The following is a 27,768-nucleotide window of genomic DNA, read 5'->3' on the forward strand; positions in this document are numbered from 1 at the left end:
AATAATGAAAAAACCAAAATCCAGCAATAAGAAATATAGAATATTGTAAACTATTGAAAAACAGTAAAAGACTGAAATGTATATAAATAATCAAAAGATAGGTAAAATCACTCTCAAACTATCTCTTGTCTGAGCTTAGAAAAAATTAGAAGTACTATTTTTGATCCATCAATTAAATTTGAAGAAACTTGGGGACCGTTTATTCGACATTTTCATATGAGTTAATTTGACCTTTTCCGGGCCTTTTCTCTTTTTTTCCTTGTTCTGGTATGGAGTTCCGGAGTTCTTGACACTATCATGTACATATAAACTTTTATTATTGCCCATGTTAGTTTAGGTTTATTTTTTTTCAATATATATTTTTTCTTGTATTTTTTATATTTTTTTCTTTTCTCTCTTTTAATGACTATCCTTTTTCATGTATAATCAATATAGGTTTGACTGATTATTATATGATGTTTTTTTATTGATATTTTAATATATCGATATCTTATCACTAATTCAATTTCAAGCCTAATGTATTTACAATCTATTTTATGTTATGTTATTTTTTTATATATGAAAATCAATAAAAAGATTGAAAAAGAAAGATAGGAAAAATTTGAGTGAATTTAAGGTAAAGCAAAACACCCTATAGTTTTATTCCTCAGTAATTACTACATGTACACCCTACATAATTACTTTCAGTCAAATTACTAAAAGGAAGGTAAAAACCAACATAACACTGAGAGAATATAACGTATTGTTTAAAAAGAGCTGCGAAAAGCAGCAAAAGAGAAGAAGGATGCAGTCTGCCTGCATGTTTTGCATAGTTTGAAAGATAACAAGTTACTTAATCAAACAAATGATTAAGACTTTGTAAAACCAAGAAACCTTGTTAACAACAAAGCGCCAATGACTTGATTGAACACCTGAAATTAAAACATTTAACATAAAACAACTCAAAGTTGAATTTAAGGATGGAGACTTTGTAAAAATTTCTTAGCTTCTTCAGGCTTCGTAAACCAAGAAACCTTATTATCAGAAGTAGTAACCTTGAGTTTACACGGATCTCTGAGAGAAAGGCGACAGTCAAGCTTAAAAAGATCAGACATGACCTCTTTAAAAACCTGTCTAGCTCTTAGAACTTCCGGTGGATAATCTTGAATGATCCAAAACTGTTGATCACGAAATTGTAACATACGTTTCTTCCTTGATTCACGAAGGATCTGTTCTTTAATCTGATAGTCATAAAAACGAATGAAAATAGAGCGAGGTTTGGCAGGATCCCAATTAGGCGGGGTAACTCGATGAACGCGCTCAAATTTTGGTAGTTCCGATAATATATCAGGGAATAAATCTTTTAGCATTTGAGCACAAAAATCAATAGGTTGATTACCTTCCAGTTTTTCAGGAAGCCCAAGAATTCTGATATTGCACCTTCAGTTTCTGGTCTCCAAATCTGTAAGTTTCTTCAGTAACGCGTCGTATTTTTTAAGTTGTTCCTTAGCAATTTTCTTGAAACCTTCGATATCCTTCTGCAACACCAGCAGAGATTCTTCGTGTAGCTTAATACGAATTTCATGGTCATTCACAGTCTGCTGTATACTTCCAAGTTTCCGATTAAGCGTTTTCAGTTCAGATTTAACCAGGTCGAAGGAATTCTATAACAAGTCAAACTTGGATTCCAAGTCATCCAGTTTATCCAATTTTTCGAGTTTCTCTGACATTTGTTGAAACATTTCAGTCAAAGTCTCTAAGGTAGTCTCTTTTTTTGACTGCTTTCTACTCATGGTGCTCTCACCGAGATAGATTTAAACAGCAAAGTAAGCGAATAATTTCGGAGCACGTAACTAGTGCAACCTACTCCATTGCAGCCACCGGAAGTCTCCGACAGACAATCTTAAATGAAAGGATTTCCATCATTACAGACTTCACCACTTGTCACTTTTCAAAGAAAGGATTTATAAATGCTGGAAGTCTGTAATGATGGAAATAGCATGTAAGGCATTATATTTGGAAAGAAAAACAAAGGGAATGTTACAGATTCATCAGAACTGGAATAGGTTCAATATTTTGAATTTCTCTAAGCAAAAGCATCAGTGAAGCATTCAAACCAAAGCTTGCTGCAGGAATTTCAGAGTAAATTTACTATCAAAGTATGTATGTATCTCCTTATACTACCCTGAGATTTATTTTCCTGCAGGCATTTACAGTAGAACGAAGAATCAATAAAAAACTACTTGCAAACAAAGACTTACAAATATCCAATGTGCAAAAATAGACATGCTGTGCATATACAAAAAAGCATATAATAATAATAACAAATATAAATAAAAATAATTAAGTAATACTGAGAGCATGAGTTATAGAGTCCTTGGAAAGTGAGTGGTTGTGGAATCAGTTGTGCTGAGGTGAATTAAAGTTATCCACACTGGTTCAAGAGCCTGCCAGTTGAAAGGTAATAACTGTTGGTATGGGACCTGAATGTCCCGACTGCAGCAAATAATGGGATCAATGGGGTGCCATTGCTGTTGCATTATACAGAATGAAAAGCAGCTGCCATCCAACATGTAAAACCAACTTTTTGCAGGATTAAGCACGTTCGCCACAAATATGAAACGGAATTACGGGAGCTGGAACATTCCGAACGTAACCTGCAGGAAAGATGCAATGAACTTAAGGCCCAACTGATGGAAGCAGAGGGAGAGACCATCCGGTTCAAAGGATTGTTAAAATATAAAGAGCAGGAAATAGAAGATATAAGAAAGGTAACATTGTTTGATCTTATTTATACGTTCTGTTATCCACTTCTTCCATCAATGGCATCCAGAAGCACAGCTGGTCAATTCAGTTCCTCACTTGTAATGGGTTTATTTTGGCTTTGGCTCCAGTATGGATCCTATTTGTATTGCTGTTGGGGAGGATTAAACTAATTGACAGGGGTTGGGAACCGGAGTAAAGGGACTCAGGATAGGATGAATGGTTAAAAAAAAGCAAAGATGGTGTGTAGTCAGACTGTCAGGAAGAGCAAGCAGATGATAGTACAAAATTGCAGCAAATAGGTTGAGTATCAGTGCATTAAGGATGCAGAATCAGAAAGTGTAGCAAATACAGTACTCAAGGTGTTATATCTCAATGCACAGAGTATAAGAAATAAGGTAGATGATCTTTTTGCACTATTACAGAGGTGGACCTCAGATTGCAACAGAAACTAGAAAAGACATGATAGTCATGGGAGATTTCAACATGCAGGTCAAGTGCGAAAAATCAGGTTGGAAATGCATCTCAAGAGAGTGAGTTTGTTGAACACATACAAGATGGCATTTCAGAGCAGCTTGTCGTTAAGCCTACTAGGGGATTAGCTATACTGGAGTGGGTGTTACGTAATGAACCAGAGGCGAATAGGTAGCTTAAGGTTTAAGAACCCTTAGGAGTCAGCGATCACAATATGATTGAGTTCAATTTGAAATTTGATAGGGAGAAAATAAAGTCTGATGTAGCAGTATTTCAGTGGAGTAAAGGAAAATACAGTGGTTTGACAGAGGAGTTGGCCAAAGTAAATTGGAAGGAGATGCTGGCGGGGATGACAGCAGAGCAGCAATGGCCTGAGTTTCTGCGAAAAATGAGGAAGGTGCAGGATAGATGTGTTCCAAAAATCAAGAAATGCTCAAATGGCAAAATAGTACAACTGTGCTGACAAGGGAAGTCAAAGCTAATGTAAAAGCAAAAGAGAGGGCATACAACAAAGCAAAGATCAGTGGGAAGATAGAGGATTGGGAAGCTTTTAAAAACCTACAGAGAGCAACTAAAAGAATCAACAGGAGGGACAAGTTGAAATATGAAAGCAAGCTAGCAACAATACCAAAAGCTTCAAGTAGCAGGGCATCAAAGGGTGATGACTGGAAGAATTGGATCAGCCCATGATTGAATGGCAGAGCAGACTCGATGGCCTGAATGGCCTACTTCTGCTCCTATATCTTATGGTCTTAAGTATGTAAAAATAAAGTAGAGATGAGAGTAGATATAGGACCACTAGAAAATGACGCTGGAGAATAATAACGGGGGACAAGGAGATGGCAGATGAACTAAGTGAGTATTTTGCATCAGTCTTTACTGTGGAAGACATTAGTAGTGTGCCAGATGTTGAAGGGTGTGAGGGAAGAGAAGTGAGTGCAATTACTATGACAAGGGCGAAGGTGCTCAAGAAGTTGAAAGACCTAAGGGTGCATAAGTCACCCAGACCAGATGAACTGCACCCTGGGGTTTTGCAAGAGGTAGTGGTAGAGATTGTAGAGGCATTAGTAATGATCTTTCAAAAATCTACCAGAAGGTGGTAGATTTGTGGGATTTGTTACCACAGGCAGCTGTGGAGACCAGGTTGTTTGGTGTATTTAAGGCAGAGATTGATAGGTTCTTGATAGGACATGGCATCAAAGCTTATGGGGAGAAGAGCAGGGAGTGGGGCTGAGGAAGGGAGAAAAGGAGCCAGCCCTGATAAAATGATGGAACAGACTCGATGGGCCAAATGGCCTAATTCTGTTCCTACGTCTTGCGGTCTTATATATTTCTATCAACACCTTAAAGTTATGCCCTCTTATATTAGCTATTTATTTACCTTACAGTAAACAAATCCCGCCTTCCTCTATTCCCCGCTGTATTACTTCCCCTTGGATCCCCTCCTTTTCTCCTGTGATCCATTCTCCTCTCCCATTTGTGGGTGGAGTTAAGAAATTACAAAGTTGAAAAAAACATAATAGAAATCATATATAGGCCTCCAAATAGTGGCCAAAGTGTGGGCATGAGATTGCAAGGAGAGCTGGAAAAGGTATGTAAGAAGGGTAATGACACAATTGTAATAGGGGACTTAAATATACAAGTGAATTGAGAAAATTGGGTTGGTGTTGGATTGCAAGAGAGGGAATTCGTTGAATACCTACAAGATGACTTTTCAGAGCAGCTTGTGCTTGAGCCTACTCAGGGAAAGACTACCTTAGATTGGGTGTTGTGTAATAACCTAGATCTTATTTGGGAGCGTGACGAAAAGGAACCCTTAGGAGGCAGTGATCATAATATGATTGAATTCATACTGTAATTTGAGAGGGAGAAGCATAACTCACATGTATCAGTATCCCCATGGAATAAAGGAAATTCCAGAGCATGGGAGATGAGCTTGCCCAGATGAATTGGAGGAGGATACTGGTGAGAATGATGGCTGAGCAGAGGTGGCTGAAGTTTCTGGGAATAGTTCACAAGGCGCAGGGTAGATATGTCCCAGAGGGGAAGAAGTTCTCAAATGTCAAGGGGAGGCAACCGCGGCTAACAAAGGAAGGGCTGCATAAAAGACAAGTAAAGTGCATGTAAGGTAGCAAAATCGAGTGGGAAGTTGGATGATTGGGAAGCTTTTAAAATCCTACAAAAAGCAACTAAAAACGCTCTAGGAAGGGAAAAGATTAAATATGAGGACAGACTAGCCAATAATATAAAGCAAGATACCAGAAGTTTTTTTTCAGTCATATAAACAGTAAAAGAGAGGTGGTAGTTGATATTGGACCACTGGAAAATGATGCTGGTGAAGTAGTAATAGGGGACAAAGAAATGGCAGATGTACTTAATGGATAGTTTGCTTCTGTCTTCACTGTACAGGACACTAGCAGTGTGTCAGAGGTCTGTGAGTGTCAGGGAGCAGGAGTGAGGGCCATTGCTAATATAAAGGAAAAAGTGCTTGGCAAATTGTAAGGTCTTAAGGTGGATAAGTCACCTGGACCAGATGGACTACGTTCCAGAATCCTGTGAGAGTTTGCTGAAGAGATAATGGATGTATTGGTCATGATCTTTCAAGAATCACTTGATTTTGCCATGGTCCTAGAGGATTGGAAGGTTGCAAATGTCACTCCGCTCTTTAAGAAGAGAGGAAGGTAAAAGAAAGGAAATTATAGGCCAGTTAGCCTAACCAAAGTGCTAAGAAAAGTGTTGGAGTCTATTATTAAGGATGAGCTTTCGAGGTACTTGGAGACTAATAATAAAATGGTTTCTGTAAGGTAAAGGCAGCATCTATAAGGAGAAGCACTGTTGACGTTTCGGGCCTGATGAAGGGTCTCAGCCCAAAACGTCGACAGTGCTTCTCCTTATAGATGCTGCCTGGCCTGCTGTGTTCCACCAGCATTTTGTGTGTGCTGTTTGAATTTCCAGCATCTGCAGATTTCCTCGTGTTTGTTCTGTAAGGAAATCTTGCCTGACAAATCTGTTAGAGTTCTTTGAGGAAGTAACATGCAGGATGGACAAAGGAGAGGCATTTACTTGGATTTTCAGGAGGAGTTTGATAAGGTGCCACAAGTGAGTGCTTAACAAGATAAAATCCTATAGTTTTACAGGAAAGATACTATCATGGGTAGCAGAATGACTTACAGGCATGAGGTAGCGAGTGGGAATAAAAAGAGCCTTTTCTGGTTGGCTGCTGGTGTCTAGTGATGTTCCCCAGGGAGTGCTACTTTTCACATTGTTTGTCATTGATTTATATAATGGAATTGGTGGCTTGATGGCAAAGTTTGCAGATGATATGATGATAGGTGGAGGGGTAGGAATACGATTGCAGCACGACTTGGACAAAGTGGAAGAATGGGCAAAAAAGTAATAGATGGAATACAGTGTTGAAAAATGTATGATGTATTTTGGTAAAATGAACAATAGTGCAAACTTTTATCTAAATGGGGAGAAGATTCAAACATCGGAGATGCAGAGGGACTTGGGAATCCTTGTGCAAGACTCCCAGAAGGTTAACTTACAGGTTGAGTCTGTGCTAAAGAAGGGAAATGCAATGTTGGTATTTATTTCAACGGGAATAGAATATAAGAACAAGGAGATAGTGCCTTTATTAGACACAAGTCAGGCCACACTTGAGGTATTGCCAACAGTTTTGGACCCCATATCTCAGAAAGAAAGTGATGTCATTGAACAGAGTTCAGAGGAACTTCATGAGAAGGATTCCGGGAATGTAGGGGTTAACATATGAGGAGCGTTTGGTAGCCTTGGACCTGTACTCACTGGAATTTAGAAGAAAGACAGACAGACAGACATACTTTTTTGATCCCAAGGGAAATTGGGTTTCATTACAGCCGCACCAACCAAGAACAGTGAAGAAATAAAGCAATATAAAACCATAAATAATTAAATAATAATAATTTAATCATGCCAAGTGGAAATAAGTCCAGGACCAGCCTATTGGCTCAGAGTGTCTGACACTCCAAGGAAGGAGTTGTAAAGTTTGATGGCCACAGGTAGGAATGACTTCCTATGACGTTCAGTGTTACATCTCGGTGGAATAAGTCTCTGGCTGAATGTACTCCTGTGCCTAACCAGTACATTATTGAGTGGATGGGAGTTATTGTCCATGATGGTGTGCAACTTGGACAACGTCCTCTTTTCAGACACCACTGTCAGAGAGTCCAGTTCTACCCCCACAACATCACTGGCCTTACGAATAAGTTTGTTGATTCTGTTGGTGTCTGCTACCTTCAGCCTGCTGCACAACAGTAAACATGATAGCACTGGCCACCACAGCCTAAATAGAACATCCTCAGCATCGTCTGGCAGATGTTAAAAGGACCCCAGTCTCCTCAGGAAATAGAGATGATTCTGACCCTTCTTATAGACAGGCGAGGGGGATCTCATTGAAACCTACCAAATGTTGATCAGACTGGATAGGGAGGATGTGGCTATGATGGGGTTATCCAGAACTAGAGGGCACAGCCTCAAAATTAAGGGGCGACCCTTTAAGACAGAGGTAAGAAGGAATTTTTTCAGCCAGAGTGTAGCAAATATGTGGAATGCTCTGCCACCAACTGCGGTAGAGGTCAAGTCCGTATGTATATTTAAGTTGGAAATTGATAGTTTCCAGTTTGGTCAAGGCATTAAAGGTGAGAAGGCAGGTATATGGGATTGAGCGAGATCTGGGATCAGACATGATAGAATGGCGGAGCAGACTCGATAGGCTGAATGGCATAATTCTTCTCCTATGTCTTATGATCTTATCAGATTCCTCCTTCTCCAGCTCTTTACCTTTCCCATCTACCTGGATTCACCTGTCATCTTCCAGCTCGCCTCCTTCCCTTTCCCCCATCTTTTTATTCTGGCTTTCTCCTCCCTTCCGTCTCAGTCCTGAAGAAATGTCTCAGTCCGAAACATCGATTATCTATTCATTTGCATAGATAGTGCCTGACCTATTGCTTTCCTCTGGCATTTTGTGTGTGTTGCTTTGGATTTCTCATATCTGCAGACTTACTCGTGTTTGTATTGGTCATTTCTGCCCTTGGAAAAGTCTCTAGCTTTCCACTCGATCTCTGTGTCTTATCATCTTGTACACCTTTATCAAGTGACCTCTCATCCTCTTTTTCTCCAAAGAGAAAAGCCCTAGAGGTATTCTGGACCATCTACACTCCTCTCATTTGCCTGTACTATGTCTGAATCCTTCAGTGCCTTGGCTGTTTAAATGTCTGCCAAAACTAAGTAAAGATAAAACTGAAGGACTTTGATTTCATCCCAAAGCCAAGAGATAAATTTATTGATGAACTTTGGAACATGGCTCCCCTTGTAAAATCAGAAGTAACAGTCTGGAAGTTATCCTTTATTTAGATTTGAATTTTAAATCCCTCATAAAGAATTGACCAGAGTAGCATTTCTACACTTAAGAGGTATTGCAAGGGTACATCTGTTTCTGTCACTTAATGATGCTTAAAAACAAGTTCATGCCTTTATATCGAATAGGCTAGATTACTGCAATGGACTTTTTTTTACTGACTTTCCAAAGAAATATTGACAAACTTAAACTCATTTAGAACATCATTTCTAGACCAAAACCAGGATGAGGGAGGCTATCACTCCCGTCCTAGCTACTGTTCATTGGCTTCATGTATCATTTAGAATTAATTTTAAAGTTCTGTTAAAGCACTTAATTGTCTGCAACTGGAATACATCACAGAATCGTTTTTGTTTAATAATCCTGCTTGAGTTCTCATCATCATTATCATCATAATCATGAGCCATACTCTGCCAGAGCCTCAGCGACCACTTTCTTCCATTGCAATCTATCAGCAGTCAAACCTCTTGCATCTCTGGTGGTGAGGCTGGTCTACTTTCTGATGTTGGCAATCCAGGTTGTCCTCTGTCTGCCTCAGGAACGACTTCCTTCTACTCTGCCTTCAAGCACAGTGCGTTCCAGTGTGCCATCAGTTCTTGAGATGTGTCCAAAATAGCCAAGTTTCCTTTGGGCTCTCAGGTCTTCTTTTTCCAGTATTTTAAATTTAAACAATTTCTCCCTTGAAAGATAATTAGTAGGTCAGCTTTCAAACAGTAGCTCAACATCTACTTATTTAACCTTGCTTTCATATTCACATTTGCATTCTATCCCATTGTAAAGCACTTTGAATAACATCATTTGTATGGAAAGTGCTCTATAAATAAGATTATTATTATTAAATGTGGTGATCTTATCTGATTCCACTGCTTTCTCTGGTATTCTATTCCAGTGCACTACCAGTCTCTGGGTAAAACAAAACTTACCCCTTTGATCATTTTGCAACTTAGCTATGCCCTTCCTTCTGATTACCCCAGAGTAAAAAGATTTTGACTGTCTCTACCTCTTTTAGGGAAAACAAGCCCAGCTCTTTTTCCCCCAATCCAGTCCAGTTTTTCTCCATAACTAAAGTTCACCAATCCAGGCAACATCCTATTGAATCTCCTCAGTATTGTCTCTACTGTATAGCCACATTCTTGTTGAAGTGTGGTGCTCAGAACTAACCAGTGCTTTGTAAAGTTGCAACATGACATCCCAACTCTTAGCTGCTTTTTCCAAACCTACAAGGGCAGGCATGACATTTTCCTTTTCACTGCTCTATCGACCCAGGTTGTCACTTCCAGTAAAGTATGATCTTGGATCCCTAGATCTTCAAGTTCATCAACATCCCAACAGTCCCCAGCTACACTCAGTGGCTTCTTTATTAGGTACACCTATAGACCTGCTCATAAATTTAAATGTCCATCAGCCAATCATGTGGCAGCAACTCAGTGCATAAAATCATGGAGGTGTGGATAAGAGGTTCATTTATTGTTCAGACCAAACATCAGAATGGGGAAGAAATGTGATCTAAGTGACTTTGACTGTGGATTGATTGTTGGTGCCAGATGGGGTGGTTTGTGTATCTCAGAAACTATGTACATTTGTCTCTAGAGTTTACAGAGAATGGTGTAGAAGAACAAAAAAAAATCCAGTGATTAGTGGTTCTGTGGGTGAAAATGCCTTGTTAATGAAGAGAATGGTCAAATTAGTTCAAGTTGACAGGAAAGTGACAGTAACTCAATTACCCACCTGTCTACAACAGTTTATGTTGTTCTCTTGCCCTGTAGTTAAAGCATGTGAAACCTGTAAAGTGCTTTAGTTAACTTCAATGTCCAATGTTGATTTGAGATTCTTAATCTGTTTCACTGTTTCTATGAGGGTGCTGTGATTTTTGTCACATGATTTCAGTTATTTTTCTGCTTCACAGTCTTGTGCATTTACCATGTGATAGCCAGTTTAATTGTTTGGATAGTTTGCAAAAATGCTTTCCTTTATCTTGCAAGTTGATATTTAACCCATTGCTTCACACAATCAGTTTATTCCATTCCTCTCCATCTTAACTTTTCCTGATAAGCATACAAAATTATGACCAGTCTGGACAAGCCAAATAGAAACCATGATGACATTTTGAAAGAATCTGAATTGAGCCTTAAAGAACCAAAACCCGCAGGGCTGTGGATTAAGTGGTAGAAAGTGGGATTGATTGCAGTTTAATTTATTAGCATAGAATCAACAACTAGCTGAATAGTCTCTTTCTGTGCTCTAAAGATTGCAACTTTCTAGTGATTGTTGTCTGCTGGTGGTTTTTTTTGGGAAACAGGCTCAATAGTATTCACAGCAATTTTTATTTGATGTATTAAAATGGAGCCAGGGTTTCATTACCTCTAAAAGGAGCATTTTAAACTTTGCTCATCAGGGCTTCCCACCTGCTTACAGTAACAGTGTCATAGGCATAAATTGTGAGTCACCGAAGTAAAATGTGAGATTAAAAGTACAGACTAAAAAGTTGGAGGAAGGGCAATAAAGTAAGAAGCTGGCAGGTGAAAGGTGGAAAAGGCAAAAGACTGGAGAAGAAGGAATATGATAGGAGAGACCTAAGTGGGGATTTGAAGAAGAGGAAAGGAGGAGGGGACAAGTAATTACCAGAAGGAGAAATTGATGTTCATGCCATCAGGCTGGAGGCTACTGAGACAGATATGAAGTGTTCCTCATCATGGCAGAAGATGAGGCCGTGGACAGACACATGGGAATGAGAATGGGGATAGGAGTTGTAACATGGTTGGACACTGGTAAGTTCCACTTATTGCAGATGGTGCACAGGTGCTTTAACATTGAGTGACATTTCGTAGCCATTGGTAACTGAAGGCAGGGAGGAGAGCTACAGTCAGATGGTACAGTACCAGCAAGGGAGAAGACAGTTCTAAAAATGCTGATGATTCTTTCTTCTGCCTGTTCAACTACAGTACTTTACTGAAATTGGACTGACAGATTTTCTTATTTCACATCTGTCTTTATGGCCTTAGAAATATGAACACCTAGCAGCCATCCCACCATTCAGAGGCAAAAAGCAAACAATTGGAGGAACTCAGCATATCGAGCAGCCTGTGTTGGGGGAAGGAATTATCAATGTTTCGGGTTGTGACCCTGCAATATACAAGCGAGACTGACAAACATTCTAAAAATATAATGTGCCACTTGTGATCTTGACCTGTGATTTCCCCCCTGGATTCCCCCCCCCCCAAACCCCACGCTGAACTATATACATTGAACATTGTCTCAATGAAAATGTAAAATGCTGGAATCACCCATTCAGTCAGGGAGCATCTGTGGGGGGACTTCCGGTAAGATGGCGATTGCTTAGCTGCTCCGAACTTTTGTTCCGTTATTTTCGCTATCTTTGCACTAAATGTCTCCATTTTTTAAACCTTAGTTAGGAACTTTATTTGGTTTCTTTTACTTGCCTATGAACACATCTACCTTACAATATCTAACAAGAGTTCTAAATCCGGGAGAAAGGAAGTTCCGGCTCTGTCGGCTGAGACCCTCGCTGCGCTGGAACAACACCAAGACGATATTTTGAAGGAATTTAGAACCGCTTTCAAACAGCTGGAAGCCAAACTGGATCGGATCAACGATAGAGTGGACGAACATGCTGAACACTTATCTTGCATCGATTTGACCTGAACATTTAGAAAGTCGGGTTCGATACTTGGAGACTCTCTGTTCCAGCCTAGAGGGGAAATGTAACAAACTCCTTTCCAAAATGGTGGATCTCGAAAATCGCAGCAGACATTGTAACCTTCGAATTCTTGGGTTGCCAGAGGTCAACCGTGAAGTTTTTTGCCGAGTTTCTCTGTGAGATATTCAGGAAAGATTTGCTTCCGAACCCGCCTGAGCTCGAAAGGGCACACAGGGTCTACGTTCCCCCAGGAATTCTGGGCTCCCGCCCGCGACCGGTAATTTTGTGCTTTCATCAATACCAGGTAAAACACCGTCTGATTATGGAGGCACGACGCAGAGGTACTTTTACTTTCCAAAATACAATCATTCGCTTTGTGGAGGATTTTGCACCCCAGATCTTAAAGATGCGTGCTGAGTTTAAAGGCGTAATGAAAGTGCTTTTGATCATGGTTTTAAACCCTCTCTTCGCACTCCTGCCGATTTACGAATCACGTTTAATACTGGAAAATATAAGTGGTTTAAGTCAGTGAAGGAGGCTGAGGCATTTGTGGCAAGTCTTCCGGCTATCCAGCCATCTTTGGAACCCGATCAGACCTCCTAAAATGGTGGATAAGTACTTCTCATTTTAAAATTACTTTTTCTGGACTCAGACTTTACTTGAATCACTCAGACATTATTTATTGAAACTCTAAGCGCTGTTGACAATCTCTCCCTGGAGTTGGTGTGTCTTTTTTGAATAGACATTCTGTGCTTAATGTTTCCTTATGGACGTTTAAATAGTACTTGTGTAATCTATTTTATTCTTGTATAACTTTATCTATAGAGTTCTACAATTGACTCTAACTTGTTTTGGAGGTTTGAAGTCTTTATTGAAGGCCTCCCTGTTTGTTGGTTCACAGTTTAACTGCTGATTTTTTTTTAATTTTTTAAAAAATTTTTTTCACCTTTTTTTTAATCTTTGTTTTTTTTTTCCTCTCTGTAAATGGTTGATAAGGGAGCATCTGTGGGAAGAGGAACAGTTAATGTTTTGGTTTCAGGATGATGAAGGATTACATAATCCGGTTCTGGAAAGGGTTCCTAGATCTGAATTATTAACAATTCTCTTTTCACAGACACTGCCTGACCGGTCAAGTGTTTCCAGCCTTTTATGCCTTTCAGACTTCCAGTATCTGCAGTTTTCTTGATTTTCATTTGCTGACCTAATTTATGAATTTAAAACAATTGGGAGACTGCTTCTTAGAATGATGCACACAGTGGGACATTTTATTTGCATGAAGATTTTCCATTGTTAGTTTTACTTGCAATAATTTGAAGAAATTGTACCCAGCTGTTGAGTTTATTGAAGTTATTTTAAAAGCTTTAATCAGTGATTAGTCATATACTTAAAAACTTCTGACAAATTGACCTAAAATATTTGGTTGCTCGAGTTTTACTTTCAATATTGTATATCTGTTATTAAAAAGAGAAGTTCTAAAATAGTACAATTTACATAAACAGTACTCTGAGAATTGCACCACTCTCAGTGGTTAGACCATCAGAATCCTCTGTGGATTGCAAGTGGAGAGATTGCACCATGAAAATTTAGTCTGGTTTCTGTGAACTAATTGAAACCAGAGAAGAGCTTTTTTTTTCTCTCTGTTTCCTACTCTGCCTGGAACGATGTTCTTCCAGCTGCCCTGAATGCGGAGACTGGCTTTGGTTTTCTATCTCGTCTAAAAAGATGGCATTAACTGTTATTTCAGACTTGCACTGGATTGCCAGCCTCCCATGTACAATCTGTTACTTGCCTTAAACACACACAGTTTTGAGAAAGCAGCAAAAGGAACAAAGGCTAACATTAGACCTAAGAGCAGAATTAAGCCATTCAGCCCGTTGAGTCTGCTCTACCATTGCATCATGGCTGCTTTCTTAACCTTTGACAACCTCTCAACTTTTGTGTTGAGAGTTAAGGGGCAAAAGTTTAGGGGTAGCACAAGGGGGAACTTCTTTACTCAGATAGTGGTAGCTGTGTAGAACGAGCTTCCAGTAGAAGTGGTAGAGGCAGGTTTGATTTTGTCATTAAAAAAAAATGGATAGGTATATGGACAGGAAAGGAATGGAGGGTTATGGGCTGAGTGCAGGTCAGTGGGACTAGGTGAGAGTAAGTGTTCAGTATGGACTGGAAGGGCCAAGATGGCCTGTTTCCATGCTGTAATTGTTGTATGGTTTTGATACCCTAATTAATCAAGAACCTATTAACCTCTGGCTTAAATTACACCTAATGACTTCGCTCCCACAGTAGTCTGTGACAATGAATTGCACAGATTCATCATCCTCTGGCTAAAGAAATTCCTCATCATTGCTGTTCTAAGGGGGACATCCTTGAATTTGGAAGCTGCATGACAAAAAAAATTAGGAAGTAATATTTAGTTCCATTGATTTCACCAGAATGAAACTAATGTTGAATACATCTGGCAGAGAGTAACTTTTCTTGTGCTTTGTACTAGTAAGAAGAGATGAGCTTCTCCAAAACCCTTTGCAGGAATCATTTCCCAAATTGATGTATACTCAGTGGCCACTTTATTAGAAACATCTGTACACAGCTTGTTAATGCAAATATCTAATCAGCAAATCATTTGGCAGTGACTCAGTGCATAAAAGCATGCAGCGATGGTTAAGGGGTTCATTTGTTGTTCCAACCAGACATCAAAATGGGAAAGAAATGTGATCTAAGCGACTGACTGTGGAGTAAGTGTTGGTGCCAGTCAGAGTGTCTCAGAAACTGCTGATCTGGGATTTTCACACACAACAGTCTCTGGAGCTTACAGAGAGTGGTGAGAGAAACAAAAGTAGTCCAGTGAGTGGTAGTTCTATGGGCAAAAACACTTTGTTAATGAGAGAAAATGACCAGGCTAGTTCAAACTGACAGGAGGGTGACAGTAACTCTGGTAACCACGTGCTAGAACAATGGTGTGCACAAGAGCATCTTTGAATGCACGACATGTCGAACCTTGAAGAGGATGGGTTTCAGCAGCAGGTCTACATTGGGCACTAATCCTGTACCTTATCAAGTGGCCACTGAGTGTATGTTGCAGGTGCTCGCACAACGTTACTTGCGCCACCTTGTTCTATCTGTGAGGTATAATAATAGAGAGAGGTCAACAAAATAGAGTACAGAGAAGATTTACTAGAATGTTACCTGGGTTTCAGCACCTAAGTTACAGGGAAAGGTTGAACAAGTTAAGTCTTTATTTTTTGGAGCGTAGAAGGTTGAGGGGGGACTTGATAGAGGTATTTAAAATTATGAGGGGGATAGATAGAGTTGACGAGGATAGGCTTTTTCCATTGAGAGTAGGGGAGATTCAAACAAGAGGACATGAGTTGAGACTTAGGGGGCAAAAGTTTAAGGGTAACATGAGGGGGAATTTCTTTACTCAGAATGATAGCTGTGTGGAATGAGCTTCCAGTAGAAGTGGTAGAGGCAGGTTCAGTATTGTCATTTAAAGCACATGGACAGGAAAGGAATGGAGGGTTATGAGCTGAGTGCACGTAGGTGGGACTAGGTGAGAGTAAGCGTTCGGCACGGACTAGAAGAGCCGAGATGGCCTGTTTCTGTGCTGTAATTGTTATATGGTTAATTAACAATTACAAAGTTTGTTTCAAAAATAAACTTTATTCATAATAAAAAATATACAAAACAATAAACACTGCAAAACTTCTTTTTGCATTCATGGTCAATAGATTCAATGTGTTAAGTTTTTTTAAAGCCATAGCTCTCTTTCCATTCTCTTAGTCCCCTGGGGTGAATATTCATTGTTTGCGGGACTTCCCCACCCAACTCTGCCCTTCCACGTGTATTGGTAGTGGAAGGAGCTCAGGCTATGGTCTTTCCCCAGAGAACCTTTGCATTGGCTGCAGCGAATCTCAGTGTATCCTTCAGCATGTACTTGTGCCGTCTGGAATGTTCCAGTTGGTAGCATTACTCCACGGACAAGACCTTGCATCCTTTCCCTTACCCCCTTAAACTTCAAAAATAACTGTTCATAATAAAGATTTGTATATAAAGGAAGGAACTGTGCAGAACCTTTATGTTTAGTAATATAAACTATGGTGGCATCCGTCTGTCTCGAGAGACCATGGATCTACGCCTGGAGTTTCCAGGCGCAGGCCTGGGCAGGGTTGTTTGGGAGACCGGCAGTTGCCCAAGCTGTAGGCCTTCCCCTCTCCACACCACCGATGTTGTCCAAGGGAAGGGCACTAGGACCCATGCAGCTTGGCACCAGTGTCGTCGCAGAGCAATGTGTGGTTAAGTGCCTTGCTCAAGGACACAAATACACTGCCTCAGCTGAGGCTCGAACCAGTGACCTTCAGGTTACTAGTCTGATGCCTTGCCCACTAGGCCACGCGCCAACACTATATAGAAGAAAAACACAGCACCATGCTACTTGTGTGCCTTGATCGTCTGAAAGGCTACCCTGCTCAAATCAGCCACACTCTCTTGGCAATTACAAGGACCTTGTCTGGCTCTCTTGGTTAGTGCAGCGCACTTGCCTGCCTCTATTGCTGTTTCGTTTCCTGTTCTTTAGAAATACTTTGAGTGCGGGTTTGTGTGAAATACATGTCCAAGTGCACGCCCTGAGGTATTTAGTGCTTCTGCACCAGTGCAGCTTCAGTGCACTTAACAAAGTTACACCTTGCTGTGTAACTTCCTCTGTAACAGAAACACTTCATTATGTGCTCTATTACTGTTACCTCATACCACCTTTATTGTTAGTTCCTCATATAACCTCAGTGCACTGTTGTGGAATAAGATTGTCATAAGAGCCCAACAGCACAGAAGCATACCTTTTGGCCATCTAGATCATGCTGAACTGTTATTCTGACTAGTTCCATTGACCCACACCCTCCATACCCCATATACCTATCCAAACTTAAATGCTGCAATTAAATCTGCACTGAACATTTCCACTGGCAACTTGTTGCACACTCTCATCTCCCTCTGAATAAAGAAGTTTTCCCTCAGGTTTTCCTTAAATATTTCACCCTTCACCCTTAACCAATGACCTTAAGTTCAAGTCTGATCCAACCTCGGTTAAAAAAAGTCTGCTTGTATTTATGCTATTTATACCCCTCGTAATTTTATATACCTTTATTAAATCTTCTTAATTCTCCACACTCCTAACCTATTCAACCTTTCCCTATAAGTCAAGTCCTGGCAACATCTGTGTAAATTTCCTCTGTACTCTTTCAATCTTATGTTTTGTAAGGAATTGATCTGTATGCATTGAAAAAGGATCTAATGCTTTCCTGGCATATATAACAAATACTCTCTTCTCCAGCTTCCTGCTGGTACAGGCATCAATTATAACTGGTGTTTCAGTGACAAACTCTGCCATCTTCATTAGGGATGATGCCTGGGCATGTCCAGTCCGGTGGTATTTATACCCCCGTAGTTCACCTCTCCTGATTGGTTAGTCCTCATCCAATCAGATAGGAAAGCCAGAAGTCTGATTGAATGATGACTAATCAATCAGGAGGGACGGATTACAGGGGTATAAATACCATCGGAGTAGACATGCCCGGACATCATCCCTGATGAAGATGGCAGAATTTGTCATCAAAATGCTGGTTATAATCAACGCCTGTACCCTGCTGGAAGCCCGAGAAGAGTTTATTCACCTGTATGAATTGTATGCAAGTTTTTAACCTCAGTACATGTGGCAATAATAAACCAATGTATCAATTTAATTTGAAAAGAAGTACAAGAACCAATTTATTATTATTGCCTACTCATCCCTTTAAAAGTCAAGTGCAGTCTGGGATCTGTCATGCTTTGTATAATCACAATGATAAAATGTGACTTGGGGCCCACAGAATTCATTGTGTTTATTTTGCTTTGAAATAAGATTAAGGATCGGCTTACAGAAGAGCGAAACAGTTTAGCAGAGGTCATTCGCCAGGAGTTTGCAGACCGGTTGGTAAGCACCGAGGAAGAAAATAAGCGGTTGAAGACTGAAATGTCGGAGATGCGTGCACGTCATCGCTTAGAAATTGAACGAATCACCAAAGAGAAGGAGGAGGAGCTGGAGGAAGTCCATAAACGGTGAGATGCAGCAAGGTTGGATTTGGCGCATTCTTGAAGAAGCTATTATGTACACCAAGACCTGATTTATTTTTTGTTTGAAGCTGTAATCTTACTAGATTGGCATTTGCAGTTTCCTTCTGTACACCTGTAACCTCTGTTGCTTCTTGTTCTTCCACTGCCCTCCTCGCACTGATGTCTGCCCACTCATAATAAGACCATAAGGTATAGGAACAGAATTAGGCTATTTGGTCTATTGAGTCTGCTCCAGCATTTCATCATTTGTGTTCCAGTTTTCCTCTCAGCCTCAATATCCTCATATCCCTCCATGCCCTGACCAATCAGGATTCTATCAACCTCTGCCTTAGATGTACATAAAGACTTGGTCTCCAAGCTGCCTGTAGCAACAGATTCCACAGATTCACCAGTCTCTGGCCCAGGGAATTCCTCTTCATCTCTGTTCTAAAAGGATGCCCCTCTATTCTGAGGGTGTGTCCTCTGGTCTTAACTCTCCCACCATAGGAAACATTCTCTCCGCATCCACTGTATCAAGCCTTTTCACCATTTGATAGGTTTCAATGAGGTCACCCCTCATTCTCTGAATTTTAGTGAATACGCCAAGAATCATCATATGCTCTTCATATGAAAAACTGTTCAAACCTGCAGTCATTTTCATGAACTTCCTTTGAACCTTCTCCAGTTTCAGCACATCATTTCTAAAATAAGGGCCCAAAACTACTCACAATACTCCATTTGAGGCCTCACCAGTGCTTTATAAAGTCTCAGAATTACTTGCTTTTATTTTCTCATCCTCTTTTGAAATGAATTGCTAACATTGCATTTGTCTTCCTCACCACAAACTCAACCTGCAAATTAACCTTTAAGGAATCCTGCACAAGTACCCCCAAGTCCCTTTGCATTTCAATTTTTTTGTATTTTCTCTCCACTTAGAAACTAGTCACCCCTTTCTTTTCTTCTACCAAAGTGAATGACTGTATGCTTCCTGACACCGTATTCCATTTGCCATTTCTTTACCCATTCTCCTGATCTAAGTCCTTATGTAGCCTATCTACTTCCTCAAAAACTACCTGTCCCTCCATCTATCTTTGTAGCATCAGCAAACTTTGTAACAAAGCCATCAATTCCATCATCCAAATCAGTAACATATAATGTAAAACGAATCAGTCCCAATTCAGATACCCTGTGGAACAACACTAATCACTGGCAGTCAACCAGCAAAGGCTCCTTTTATTCCCACTCTTTGTCTCCCACCAATCAGTCACAGCTTTATCCATGCTAGAATCTTTCCTGTAATACCATAGGCTTGTGGCCAGCTGATGGCATGGTGGCATCAGTGCTGGACTTTGGGGCAAGAGGTCCAGCTCTCTCGTACCTTGTTAAGCACCTCATGTATGGTACCTTTGTCAAAGGGCCTTCTGAAAATTGAAGTACACAGCATCAATCCACTCTCCTTTATCTATCCTGCTTATTATTTCTTCAAAGAATTCCAACAGATTTTTCAGGCAAGATTTTCCCATAAGAAAACTGCTGACTACGGCCCATTTTATCATGTGCATCCAAGTACCCCAAAACTATATCCTTAACAGTTGACTCCAGTATCTTCCCATCCACTGAGGTCAGTCAAACTGGCCTATAGTTTCTTTTCCTTTGCCTCTCGCCTTTCTTGAAGAGTGGAGTGACATTTGTAATTGTTCAGTCTTTCGGAACAATTCCAGAATCTAATAATTCTTGAAAGGTCATTACTAATGCCTCCGCAATCTCTTCAGCCACCTCTTTCAGAAACCTGGGGTGTACACCATGTGGCCCAGGTGACTTATCTATCTTCAGACCTTTCAGTTTTTCAAGAACCTTCTGTCTAGTTATGGTAACTTCACATTTTTCATGACCTCTGACACCTGGAACTTCTGCCATACTGCTGCTGTCTTCCACAGTGAAGACTGATACAAAATACTTATTCAGTTCATCCGCCATTTTGTTGCCACCTGTCCCATTAGTACCTCTCCAACATAATTTTCCAGTGGTCCAATATCCCCCTGCACTAGATCCTTAGCCACGTATTCACCTGCCAAATCATCCTCCTCTTACCCTCACTGGCTGTGTTTCTCTGACCATGAATCTCCTATCAACACTACAGTTCGCTCACCTCTCTGCTCTTCTGAGCCACAGCACCAGACTCAGTGCCAGAGACCCAGTAACTGTGCCCCCCCCCACCCATTAGTATCGGAAGTTGTATATTATTGAGAGGAACGGCCGTTGGTGTACTCTGCACCATTGTGCATTTCCCTTCCTTCTGACAGTCACCCAGTTACCTTTCTACTGCAATTTAGGGGTGTCTACCTCCCTGTAGCTCCTGTCTTACCAACTCCTCATTTTCCTGTGTGTGACAAAGGTCATCGAGCTGCAGCTCAGTGCACCTGGTGCAGGTGTGTTTATCTGAGAGACTGGATGCCTCCCAGACTTCCCACATCCCACAAACAGTACAAAACTCTGCCCCTGGAGCCATTCTCACTAAACTACTATGCCTTAACAGTTAATAACAGAAAGAGAGAAGCTTAACAGATACTTTACCTCATCCAAGCCTGATGAGCCAAAGCTACTCTAAAACTGGCACACTCAAAAGCATGGCCGCTCCACTGGCACTTGAGTTATTGGAGTGAACGCCTTTATTTTTGATTGGTCACTTCTCAACTCAGAGAAACTGCCATGAAGCTCTGCTTTTTAAATGTAATAAGACACTCTCTGAAGGAAGAGGCCAGTTCCACCCAGTATTACATGACATTTAATATGCTATAGATCAAAGGACAATTATATATTGTGCTTCCTTTGAATTACATATAACCTTCGCATCTCTTTCTTTGCACCTACAATGAATGTTGATCAGTATTATCTGTTTTTTCAATAAGCTACTGCACACAGCTCTAAGAACCTATTTTCTGGAGCTGCATTTTAAATTTAAACTACAGTTCACTTTCAGGTCTAAAGATTGGTTGCTGAAGTTAATAGTTTGCTGTACACCCTAAATATGCCCTAACACAGCCGCGATAATGTCCATTTCCAGCAATAGGTTTCTTGATATGCGGGAGCTGGATGTGTCATATCTTTTGATCGGTTATGTTATGTACTTCTGCAGTTAGTTTTAGGGAAATGAAATTGAAAAGCAGAGATGTATCATTCTTGGAAAGAAAAGTTGAGGGGTGGCTTGTTAGAGATTTTAAAAGCAAAACAGAGTAGACCTAAAGAAAATGCTACCATTACACCATAAAAGAAGTAAGCCCTTCAGCCCATCGAATACCCATCAATTATGGCTGGCCTTTTTTCATCCGCTTTCTGTCAGTGATAGGTTTTTTACGTGGAGAATGGTGGGTGCATGGAGCATGCTGCCAGATGGTAGAGGCAGATACATTAGGGATACATGGATAAAAGGAAGAAGAAGGGTAGGGTTAGAGTGATCTTAGAGTAGATTAAAAGGTTGGCAGCATGGTGTGGCTGAAGGGCCTATGTTCTGTATTCTCCCCTTACCAATCAGGAACCTATAAATCTTAAATACATCCAATGACTTGACCTCTGCTGCCCTCTGTGCAAATGAATTCCACAGATCAGCACCCTCTGGCTGAAGAAGTTCTTCCTCATCTCAGTTTTAAAAGGATGTCCCTTTATTTTGAGGTTGTGCCCTCAAATCCTAGACTCTTACATCCTCTTGTACAGGAGACTCCATTCCAGATGATCATGAAGTCATGGAATTCAAGACCATGAGGCAAACCACGTGGATAGGTTGATAAGAAAATGAAGGGAAAGTTTAAAAAAAAAAGTTCAGTTAGAGGAGACTTTTATTCATCTTAAGTGCTGTCACCCAGTAGTAAGTAACCTATTTCTGTACTTTGTAAGTAAATTACCATCTGATCTGGCAACATGTAAAATTAGAATATTCACGTGAAAGATGAAGCCTTTTGGTCTGTAGCATGTTGGGACATTTAACTGATTCACTATGTACTATCATAAACAAAAGAACTTTTTTTCTATTTAGTGTAAAAGCAGCTATTGTGAAGAAAGAGGAGACAGTGAATAATCTTCGCAAACAACACGAGGTGAGCTTTTTGAAGTCTGCTAAGTATCTCACTTGACATTGTTTTAACTTGGGGTTGAGAGGGATAATAATGAAAGTATGTATACATTATATAACCTTGAGATTCATCCACGAAACAAAGAAACCCAAAAAAGACTCAGCCAAGATGGAATGACAGAGCAGATTCAATGGGCTGAATGGCCTAATTTATATTTATATTTGTTACATATATAATGTCTCCCTGGAGCTTTCCGTCCACTCCCCTCTTCCCCATTTCCTAACCATGATTCCCCTCGCCCTGCCCCTTCCTGCTCTCAGTCCACATTAGAGACCCATAATGGAATTGGGTTTATCATCACTCGCATGTCATGATTTTTTTTGTGGCAGCGGTTCAGTGCAATACATAAAATTACTACAATACTGTGCAAAAGTCTTAGGCACTCTACGTACTATATATAATGCCTAAGATTTTGCACAGGACTATATATAAATCTTGCATTGTGAATATAATTAAATCTGTTGCTTCTGGTCAGGATTGCACTGAGCTAAAACGTCTGTTAACTGTTGTGGCTCACAATTGTTTTATTTGGGTTTGTAGGGATGGTTTTGGAGATGATGTGGGGAACTGGGTGTTAGGTTAGGGTGTAGGGACAGGGATAAGGAAGAGTTAGAGGTTGGTATTAGTAAATGATAATTCAGGTGCAGGAGCCAGTGTTCAAAGTCCAGGTCAGAGTGCTTTGCAGTCAAACTTCAGTGACACTAGAGGACAGATGGGCAAGTGCAAAGGAGACCAGCGAATGCTAAGTCATAGAGTCCTGGGTCAGAGGTTTGTATGATTGGGAGTCATGAGGGCTGGTGACCCTCCCCCCCCAAATTTCCAGGGTTGGAGTCTGGAGTTTGAAGCTTGAAGGTCAGCGAGTCCTGGGGTAAAGGCTCAAAGTTCAAGCCATAATCAACAAGTAACAAGTATCAACAATCAACAAGTTCCAGAGGGCTAGGCTCAAAAGTTGAAGCCCCTGGGTCATCTTGTCTGATGTTTGCGAGCCTGAGAGCCCAGGGCCTAGGACTGCAGGCCCGGAGGTGGCCTATCCTGAGGTTGGAGGCTTGTGTGTGTGTGAATGGGAGAGAGGGAAAGGGGTTTGGTCTGCTGATCAGTCTTGTTTTGTTTTTAGTCATGTAGAAAAGTACAGCACAGAAACAGACCTAACTAGTCCATGCTGACCCATTTAAACTGTCTAGCCTCATCAACCTACACCTGGACCATAGCCATCCAAACCCCTACTATCCATGTACCTATGCAAACTTTTCTTAAACATTGAAATTGAATTCATATGCATTACTTCCACTGGCAGCTTGTACTACACTCTCATGAATCTCCGAGTGAAGAAATTTTCCCCCATGTTCCTTCTAAACTTTTCTCCTTTCACCCTTAACACATGACCTGTAGTTGTAATCTCACCCAACCTCAGTGAAAAAAGCCTGCCTGCATTTACCCTATCCATTCCCTTCATAATTTTGTATACCCCTGTCAAATCTCCCCTCAATCTACTACGTTCCAAGGAAACCTAGAAGACTGAGGGGGGTTGTTGCTGCCTGTATTGTTCTGCTGAGCAAATTGTGAATGCTTTGTTGCTGCCCAAATGCGACACTTATAGTTAGTTCCAAGCATGTTTTTGGGTGTGTTGACTTAATGCAACCAACCCATTTCACTGTGTGTTTCAATACACTTGTGATAATTAAATTTGAATCCATCTGTTGCTGATCTTGCTTTATAATTGTGAGGCGTTGTAGAGGCGACGATCTACTTAAGTGAGTACTTATTGTGCCATTATTATGCCTCCATTTTCATATTTGGGAATAAATACTCTCTTCTCTCCTTTGCCACTACAAGAAAATTATTAGTCTAATCTCGTCAAGCTGAATTCCCAGTTGGGTTTTACATAGAACACATAATCTGCCTTCATTTTATTCTCATTGATTGTCCAGTAGTAAACAATGAAGCAAACTTTCTAAAAAAGTTTTAATATTAAGCTTACTGAGGGGCAAGAGTCACTTGATCTTATGCATCCATTGTCTTAAGCTGCTGCATTTCTGACATAGATTTCTGATCTCTGGAAAACTTTGTAAAGTGAACACTTTCTTCATCAGCTGACGGATGACAGGGCAGCAAGCATTAGCACACTCAAACAACACACACAAAATGCTGGTGGAACACAGCAGGCCAGGCAGCATCTAAAAGGAGTCCTGACGAAGGGTCTCGGCCCGAAACGTCAACAGTGCTTCTCCTTATAGATGCTGCCTGGCCTGCTGTGTTCCACCAGCATTTTGTGTGTGTTGTTTGAATTCCCAGCATCTGCAGATTTCTTCGTATTAGCCACTCAAGCTTAGATAGATTCTTTAATTCTGTGTCAAATGGATTCATTTTATTCACCAGGCAAGAGAGAGCAGTCTCTGTGGCTTCCCGACTTTCTCATACACAGTATGTTCTTTTTTTTTCATAAATATTTTGGATTTATTTTATACTGCAATTTCCAGTAGGTCACATTGATCACATATAAAGTATTTCAAATCTAAAGAGCAAAACTAGCCTTCTATACAAATTACACCAATAGCAGTTTGCACAGCTCGAGTGGCTTTAAGAATTTCAAATTAATTTTAAGTGTAACATATCATCTTCCCTTTAAGTTTAGAGGACTGGATATTTATTTAGGCTAAAATTTCCAGTAAACCCCTGCAGTATTAAGACAGCTAGAAATTAAAAAGAGTACCTATCTTGATTTATAATCAAGGAAAAACTGACTACACAGATCATTTAGTGAAAAAGTTCTTATCCTTTTTATTCCCAATTTGGCTACCACAAATTACATGGCTGAACAGCTATGGAAATGAGGAAAATAGAGACATTGCTGGAACAAAGTTTTAAAAACTCAGGAATTTATATCTAACAGCAACTACATTATAACAAACAACTGCACTTTTTGCAAATCTCTCTACAGGAAATAGTCCTGAACAAAAAATGTTTATGTTAATGCTGCAGTAACTTTTCGGACTATTGGACCATCGCTCTTCCTGTGGGCAGCCTTTACAATGAACTTGGTCGATATTCTGTCTCAAAGTGACCTGCAGCTTTCCTGACAACTCCTGGCTCATCCTCTCCTAAGAACTGTTGCTTTTGATAAAATGTTCAGTATCTTCTACCAGAGCCATAACAACCATCATAGGGACCAAAGTTACGCCCATAATTGCTATTCTTCATAGGTCCAAAATTTGATGATTGGTTAGGATAGTTTCCGAAGTCATTGTAGTTCCCACCTCCTCCACCACCAAAATTATCATCACCAAATCCATTATATCCACCTCCACCTCCGTAGTCATCCCTGCCGCCTCCAAAATTTCCCATGCCTCTGCCACCAAAATTCCCGCCTCGATTAAAATTTCGTCCATTTCCACCACCGTAATTTCCACTGCGATTCATGAAGTTACCAGGGTTACCGAACCCCGTCCTCTCTGAGAGCTCAATCCCTGCATCTCTTGTCGTGAAAGTGCTTTCCTCACTTCACAGTTGAGTCCATTCACAGTATGGTTCTTTTGAACAACAATTTTGTCAACAGAATCGTGATCATCACATGTGACAAAAGCAAATCCTCGTTTTTTTTCCACTGCCACAATCCGTCATAACTTCAATATTTTCAATCTTGCTATACTTCTCAAAGTAATCTCTTAGATGATACTCCTCAGTATCTTCTTTGATACCACCAAGGAATATTTTCTTCACTGTTAAGTGGGCATCAGGTTTTGTAGAATCCTCTCTTGATACTGCTCTTTTTGGTTCTACAACGGGACCATCAACCTTGTGTGGTCGAGCAGACATGGCAGCATCTACTTCTGATACACTGGAATAGGTCACAAACCCAAATCCCCTTGAATGTTTTGATGCCAGTTCCCTCATCACCACACAATCTGTTAATTGCCCCCATTGCTCGAAGTGCTTCCTGAAACTATCTTCATTTGTTCCAAAACTCAATCCGCCAATGAACAACTTGCGTGTCTGCTCTGGTTCTTTAGGTTCTGGACCCTCCATTCTGCGCAGTGGCTGTCTGCCCATACACAGTATGTTCAATTAATTTGACCATTGGTTAATCAGGACACCACTTTATTGTTTGTATAATGAGTACTTATATAGGAATATAGTTCAAAGCAAATTTATTATGGAAGTATGTACAATATATGTCATCAGATACTAAACATCAACTGTTTAATCTTTTCTATAGATGCTGCCTGACCTGCTGAATTCCTTCGGCATTTTGTGAATGTTAATCATTGTTTAAAGACGCAAAATTTAAAGTGCGAGTTGACAAAGTTGCAATTTACTGCTTTCCTGTCATGTTTAAACATTTGTTGATGCTACTTTTAACTGTTCATCATTTCTCTGTACTAGGCAACACTGAAGAGAGCAGACCACCTGGAAGCTCTGCTCGAACAACAGAGGAAACAGCTCCTAGGAAAATAAATGAGGGGCTTGTGTATCGGAGAAGGCATTATAACCCTGGACAGCAAAACCATCACACAAGGAAAATTCGGTCTGTTGGGTAGTACACATGATCCGCACAAGAGTGATTCATTTGTGAGAATGCCAACAAAATAGTGTTTGTTTTCCCTCAGTAGTTATACTGTAGTTCCATTGTCCAAATGAGACATTATATGTTTATCTAAACAATCTTTTTAAAGAAAAAATGGTTTTTATTTTTCTACATGATCTACTGTAATATTTTCTCGATGTGCTGTCTTTGTTTCATATGTTAGCTGTAAAGTGGAGCTTGATGGAATTTATATATAAAATAATCAATATGTTTCAGTATTGTACAGCTCCTGTGATTAAATGACACACTTTCATTTGCTCTTATTGGAGAATATATCTTGGAACTTAGTGCCAAGACAATGCGAGTGTTATACATAGACACACACAGTGGCCACTTTATTAGGTACACATATAAAGCAAATATCTAATGAGCCAATCATGTGGCAGCAACATAATGCATAAAAACATGCAGACATGGTCAAGAGGTTTGTTTGTAACAAGAGAAAATCTGAAAGTGCTGGAAATCAAAGTGACATACACACAAAAATGTGGAGGAATTCAACAGGCCAGGCAACATGGAAAAGAGTAAACAGTTGATGTTTTGGGCCTATACCCTCATCAGGTCCTATTAAAGGATCTCGGTCCAAAACATTGTTTGTTTACTCTTTTCCATAGATGCTGCCTGGCCTGCTGAGTTGCTCCAGCATTTTGTGTGTGTTGCAAGAGGTTCAGTTAACATCAAACATCGGAATGGAAGAAGAAACAAAATT

At 40.3% G+C, this 27,768-nt stretch overlaps 1 protein-coding gene and 1 pseudogene across 6 annotated transcripts in view; one reads left to right on the plus strand and one right to left on the minus strand.

Annotated features, from left to right (window-relative positions):
* The window catches only part of cep131 (centrosomal protein 131), a 147,429-nt gene extending 120,100 nt beyond the window's left edge, over positions 1-27,329 (plus strand). For 3 of the 6 annotated variants that reach the window (XM_059948375.1, XM_059948374.1, XM_059948377.1), the window contains 4 exons: positions 2,573-2,750; positions 18,160-18,356; positions 22,381-22,441; positions 26,858-27,329. In XM_059948375.1, coding sequence (XP_059804358.1) covers positions 2,573-2,750; positions 18,160-18,356; positions 22,381-22,441; positions 26,858-26,929 — 508 coding nt within the window. In that variant the 3' untranslated portion in view covers positions 26,930-27,329. The remainder of the gene's footprint in view (positions 1-2,572; positions 2,751-18,159; positions 18,357-22,380; positions 22,442-26,857) is intronic. The other 3 variants (XM_059948376.1, XM_059948378.1, XM_059948379.1) reach the window with 3 other exon arrangements.
* LOC132379967 (heterogeneous nuclear ribonucleoprotein A3-like) lies at positions 24,798-26,842 on the minus strand (annotated as a pseudogene).
* Positions 27,330-27,768: the final 439 nt, after the last annotated feature.

This window comes from Hypanus sabinus, chromosome 23, assembly GCF_030144855.1.
Source record: "Hypanus sabinus isolate sHypSab1 chromosome 23, sHypSab1.hap1, whole genome shotgun sequence".
Classification (NCBI taxonomy): Eukaryota; Metazoa; Chordata; class Chondrichthyes; order Myliobatiformes; family Dasyatidae; genus Hypanus; species Hypanus sabinus.